Source organism: Nanorana parkeri, unplaced genomic scaffold (assembly GCF_000935625.1).
Source record: "Nanorana parkeri isolate BGI_ZX_2015 unplaced genomic scaffold, ASM93562v1 scaffold1237, whole genome shotgun sequence".
Classification (NCBI taxonomy): domain Eukaryota; kingdom Metazoa; phylum Chordata; class Amphibia; order Anura; family Dicroglossidae; genus Nanorana; species Nanorana parkeri.
The window spans coordinates 82848-89149 of record NW_017307505.1 but is presented as its reverse complement, the minus strand read 5'-3'; the positions used below and the strand labels follow the sequence as shown (position 1 = coordinate 89149).

General features: G+C 50.9%; 1 protein-coding gene across 1 annotated transcript in view; it reads left to right on the top strand.

Annotated features, from left to right (window-relative positions):
- Positions 1–6302, top strand: part of BAHCC1 (BAH domain and coiled-coil containing 1) — a 103562-nt gene that overhangs the window by 18841 nt on the left and 78419 nt on the right. Inside the window, 1 exon segment of the mRNA XM_018568741.1 lies at positions 5079–5261. Coding sequence (XP_018424243.1) covers positions 5079–5261 — 183 coding nt within the window.

Below are 6302 nucleotides of genomic sequence, written 5' to 3'. Positions count from 1 at the left end.
TTCCCGGGGGTCCTTGTATCTTAGACGTGATGGCATCACAGGTCCTTAGGCCACTGGAGCCTGGGGGAGAAGAGGCTGTGGGAACCGACCTAGTAGCCAGACAGGATTTGTGTGTCCGGAGTGGGGAGGTCGAATCTTATGGACTTCGGTTGCGTTTTGTAACAATGTAACATTTTGATGGCAAATACGTCTTTGGTGGTTTTTCGGAGCAGTGTTCTTTTTGCCGTGTTCTCGTCCTTCCCTTCAGTCTTCTATCTGACCTCCGTCCTTCCCTTCGGCCTTCTATCTGACCTCCGGCCTTCCCTTCAGTCTTCTATCTGACCTCCGTCCTTCCCTTCAGTCTTCTATCTGACCTCCGGCCTTCCCTTCGGCCTTCTATCTGACCTCCGGCCTCCCCTTCGGTCTTCTATCTGACCTCCGGCCTTGCACAGTTGCACTGTCTCCTCCTCTCCTGAGCGATAACATTGTCTTCGAGGTGCTGCGATTCTTTTATCCTGGTTACAAAGTATAATTCGCAGACATTTCGGAATGAAGGGGTTAATAAGACGATGATCTGAACATTTAATAATGGAATTATTTTTGATGACTGTCCCCTTTAAATAGTGGTTTACAGATGACCGGTATGGCGTGTCCCCGGTGCAGCGCCGTGGGCGTGGTCAGGGTGTGGCCCGGGACGTGGGTTCTCAGCTGCCTCTTCTTCTCCGTCCAGCAGGGAGGAAACGTGGATGACATGTTTCACCGAGGAAACAGCTGCGTTCCCCCCCCCCTCTCTTAAAGGGGAAACTACATAATATTTATACATCGTGCATTTCCCGCCCCCCCCCGAAGTGTGTTATTGTAACGTTTGACTTGAAAGTGATTGAAGTGACACTACAGGCAAAACTTTTATTTTCGGTTTTGATATTCGTGAGTGAATAGACCCTTGTCGGTAGGGATGCACCGATACCACTTTTTTAAGACCGAGTATGAGTACCGATACTTTTGATCAAGTACTCACAGATTCCAATTACCGATACTTTTTCTTAAAGGGACAGGTCACATTTTTTCTAAAGCAATACAAACTAATGCTTTAAGGTCACTTTCTTAATATTATGATTCATGAGATGACGAGGGAGCATGACACCGGCTTCCCGGCCAATCAGAATGCCGGGCGCTGCGTCATTACACGGCGCCCGGCTTCACGATTTGCTAGCTTCCTGACCAATCGGGAAGCCGGGCAGTGCGTCATTGCATGCTACCCGACTTCCTGACGAGAGAGCATGGAGCCATTTCCTGGCCAATCAGGAAACCGGGCAGCGTGTAATGATGCGCTGCCCGGCTTCCTGATAGAGGAAGTACTCGTGCTAGGTATCGGAGCATTTGGGCGAGTACGAGTACTCACCCAAATACTCGGTATCGGCACCGATACCGATACTAGTATCGGTATCGGTGCATCCCTACTTGTCGGCGTCTGATATCTCACTATCTCTAATCGTCCTGGCCACCAATGTCATCAGGGGAAATCCGAAAATTTGTGTTGCCACCAGAACAGGAAGAAGGGGACATTTTCCAATGGGGGCACTGTCTAAGAGGAGGGTCTGTCCTTGCTCAGGCACTTCTGGTTATAGGGTGGCAACGCTCTGTTCTTGCTCAGGCACTTCCTGTTATAGGGTGGCAACGCTCTGTCCTTGTTTGGGCACTTCCTGTTAAAGGGTGGCAATGCTCTGTCCTTGTTCGGGCACTTCCTGTTATAGGGTGGCAATGCTCTGTCCTTGTTCAGGCACTTCCTGGTATAGGGTGGCAACGCTCTGTCCTTGTCTCCCCATTTGTGCTCCTGTGTTGTCATTCTGTCACATGGGCTTCCAATGGAGACTACAAGTGCCCATTTTCAGCACACATTACACAGACATGGTCCAATGTTGTCACCCTCAGAGCATCTGACCTGAGAAGTGCCAGACAGACATCGCTGGAAAGCGTGTAGACAGGAAGTGGCAGCATCTGAAAAGTCACAATTCCGAGTCCGTGATTCAGAAAGTGTTAAACGCGGCCAGGGAACAAGCGTTTTTAGAAGCCGAGGATGGGGTATGGCAGCCTGTATATTGAGGACGAGACCCCTTTTAATGAATAAAATAAAGGCAACATTTTTGTAATTACCCCCCCCCCCCCCCCCCCCCCCGTGCGCGCCGCCAACCCCCCGTCACCATCAATTGTGAATGGCAACCAGATGGTTTTTTTAATAAAGGCAAAAATTTTGTAATTACCCCCCCCCCCCTCCCCCGACGTGCGCTCGTACAGTCTGGCCCCCGGAATTGGCAGTAGCTGAATGTACTTGTTAACACTCCGCTCGATCTGAGAACAATTACATGTGAAGATTATTATAAGCATCTGTGTTTTAATCCGGCCCAGCCGCCATTGGATCACCTATGTACATGGCGTGACCGTAAACTTCACAGCGGAATACGCTCCTCCTGTATACCGCACCGTTTAGGGCCCCGGGGGCCCCCCGGGCTTGCGCTTATCAACGACCAGAGCTGACGTCTCCTGAAAATGCTCCGTCGCCCGGCCGTCTGTGGCTTCATTACTCTAGTGTAAGGAAATGATTTCTGGGGCAGAGCTCCGTCAAGTCAAAGTGAAGGCGGGCTCCCTTTATCTACCCCCATGGCGGCCAGGTAGATGGCATTTAAGTATGGAGGTCGGCTATGGCGCCATCTGGTGGGCACTCTGCGCATCTCCATATTTAAAAACGAGAACAGAAATGTCATATGTTGCCGCCTACCCAGCCCTAAGATGTAGAGCGGGGGTGGGTTGTGGAACTACAAATCCCATGAGGCAATGCAAGATTCTCGCAGCCGCAGGCATGACTTCCAGAGACAGATGCATGATGGGATTTGTGGTTTCACCACAGCTGGAGGACCGGAGTTTACTCACCCCTTATGTAGAGTGTATTAGTTCTTCCCGCCCCCTCTTGTTTGCACCTGGTGATCCTGCCCGTAACACACTTCTATTTTAGGGTGACCACGCTCATTCATCCTTTTTCATCTATAAACAGCAGCGTTGTCACCCTGGTAATCCTGACAGTAACACACTTCCTGTTCTAGGGTGACCACGCTCATTCATCCAATTGCATCTATAAAGAGCAGCGTTGTCACTCTGGTGATCCTGCCAGTAACGCACTTTCTGTTCTAGGATGACAACGCTCATTCATCTTACTGTACCTATAAAGAGCAGTGTTGTCACCCTGAAGGTCCAATTGAAAGGGCAGCTCTACTCCAAAAATGCTGTTACAATTAAGCTCCATACTAATGTGCTGAGTAAATCTTTTTCTCTGCTGCTTGAATTCTGTTATTCATATGGTGCGGGGGTTGCTTTCTATGTGGCCCTTCTGAGTCAAAAGAAAGGCAGGCCGTGGGGTTCCCTGGTTCTGGGCCCCGCCCACCTTAGTTCTCAGAGAGCCCTGTGACCAGAGCTTGCAGGCCTGCCAGACAGTCTGTGAGAAGCCCTCTACTCCGGTTGCAATCGCTTTTTATAAAACTGGGATAAAAGGCCCCTTGAGTGGGTTTGTCTTTGCACAGCTGCAGGATGACAAATGGTGGCAACAAGTTCCCGGTAGTGCGCTGCTCCCCGGCTCCCTCTGGTGCTGCTGTCCTAAGCCAAAAGCCTAGGAGTAGGGTCATGTGATCTCTAAAGTCAAGGATGCCATGCCATCCAGAACACTGATTTTCAGGCTTCTCTTCCCTTTTCAGCAGAGGTCACATGAACAGGTGTCCAGGCTCACTGGAGGGGGAACGCCCAGCAGCATTTTCTCCAGGAAGGTTTCACCCTGCTTGTCACATTCACACGTCTGTATGAGAACGCACAAGGCTGCAGATTCCCTTTAAGCGGCTCCTGACCTAAGTGGCGCTGTTGGCTGAGTCTTCCGTGGGGGGGGGTCTGACACCTGGCTGGGCGGCTGCACATCTGGAATGCTCCATCCCTTCCCATCACAATGACAGCAGCAGCAGCTGCAGGGGAATGGGCAGGCTTCCTAGTCCATGTGAGGTTGTCATAGCACCCTGAAGGCTGGGAGGGGAGCGCACTGATCAGCCAGCCAATCCCGTCCACACCCTGAGCGAGGCTCAGCGCTATGCGTTCCATTCCCCACCACCCCCCCTCGCCTTCCGCGTTACGCTCGCTTCAACCGTTTTCTTTAAAGCCGAACTCCAGGCGGATCTAGAAGAAATAAAATCAATTTTCAGCCCTGAATTAATAATAATCATTTTAAATGTATTTTGTCAAACCTAAATATGCCTCCTGCAGTCCCTGTATAGCAGAATTCAGACTGGGGGAGGGGAGGACTAGGTGTCAATCACGTGTGCTGCATGCTAATGTGTCAGACAAGATGACGGGAGGACAGCGCAGAAGGACGGACCTGGTCAGTCCTCCGCTGCTCATTCAGTGTCCATGCAGCAAGGTGGAGAGAGGACACCGCTGCTATCTTTAACTGCTGCCGTTTGCATGGATGGGCTATGTGGCAGAGCTGTATAAATCTCGGGGATGGATTGAGGGAAGTACACATTCCTTTTGGCATATAAAGCGGCTCCATTTATATGTATTTTATATGTGGATGTAGCTGTTGGCGTTCGGCTTTAATGCCCATTGATGTTAATATAAAGAACTCTTTTGTATCCGATCCAGTGGCAGGCGGATTTTTTTAACACTGGTGTATCTATGGTACGGCTGCAACAACTAATCGATTATAATCGATAATGGGAATCTATTAGTTGCTGCAGCCGCTCTGCTCCCCGCTGGTGCTGGCTGCAGCGGTCTGTGTCCCTTTTCAATCCCCGCCTGCGTCGGCAGAGGCAGCGGGGACACAGACCACTGCAGCCGGCACCGGCTGGGAGGAGAGACTGCCGTGACTGCATTCCACCCCCATTCCACATTGTGACGGCTGAATGTTTCCTTCTGATGTCATTGGCTCTTCCTTGAACAGTCCCGTCTCTGTGTTGCAGTAAAACAGTCGTGGTCATCCTGCTGCTTTGGTGTACAGAACACATGAAATCTGACAATGGATGCATAAGTTCACTGAGTGTTCTTTCTCTTCTTCTTTTTTGTTGCAGCCAGCACCGGTTTGATGGCGAACTCCTCCCCCTCCTTTATGGGCAGTTTCCTGAGCAGCAGCCTGGGTTCACCGGCAGCGTCAGCGCACCCTGCGGCAGCCTCCTCCTCCCCATCGGACACCACCTACAGGGGACCTCACGGGGCCAGCGCCTCCCAGATCTGGTTCTCACACCCCCATGAAGGTCAGTAATAAAAGCTTTGGCGGTACGTGGTGTTGCTGATGGGACTTAAAGGAATGTTCCACGTTACGATGGCTGTGTCCGCAGCACTTATCTCTGGACGCCTCTGATGCCGTTATGAGGTCCTGGAAGGAGCAGTTTTCATACCCCTTTGATATTAATTTCTGCGGCTATATGAAGTGATAGGATTGTATCCGGTGGATTGTATCCGGTGGATTGTATCCGGTGGATCTTGTCGGGTACTTGTGCCTCGTCTAGTCATACCGGAATAGAATTGAAGTGGTCTTGTCCAATGGTCAGAGTCTTCTTTCAATGGCATGTTATTCAGCACAACAAAATGGTGGCCTGCTCATGTCTGTACCGTCCTGCTCATGTCTGTACCGTCCTATCAGATGATTATGGTCAGGCCTTGTTGGAGGTGAAATGTTCTGTCCCATCATCCTATTAAAGAATTGCATTGTGGTGATGTCCAATGGTCGGGTCATGTAGGAGGTGTTGTATTTTATAAGGAGTAATATAATATATATATATTCGGGATGCACCAATACCGATACTAGTATCGGTGCAGATACCGAGTATTTGGGCGAGTACTCGTACTCGGCCAAATGCTCTGTTGCCTAGCCCGATACCCGAGCTTCCGCAATCAGGAAGCCGGGCAGCCAGTCATTACACCGCGCCCGGCTTCCTGATTGCCTGGCTCACCCGACGAAGAAGCATGGTGCCGGCTTCCCAGCCAATCAGGGAGCTGGTGGGGCTAATCATTTCCCACCCCCCGGCTTTCTGATTGGCCGAGAAGCCAGCTAACTGGTCATGAAGGAGCATGGAGTCGGCTTCCCGGCCAATCAGGAAGCTGGGTGGTGTGTAATGACTCGCTGCCTGTCTTCCTGATAGCGGAAGTTCAGGTATCGTGATAGGCATTGGGAGCGGTATTGGTGGATCCCTACTTAAAGGAGAACAATGAGGGGGGAAGGGCTTTTCACTCACCTCATAGTTCTAGCCGACCTGTAACAATGAGACTGTCACAGGTCGGCTCAGTAGATCGGG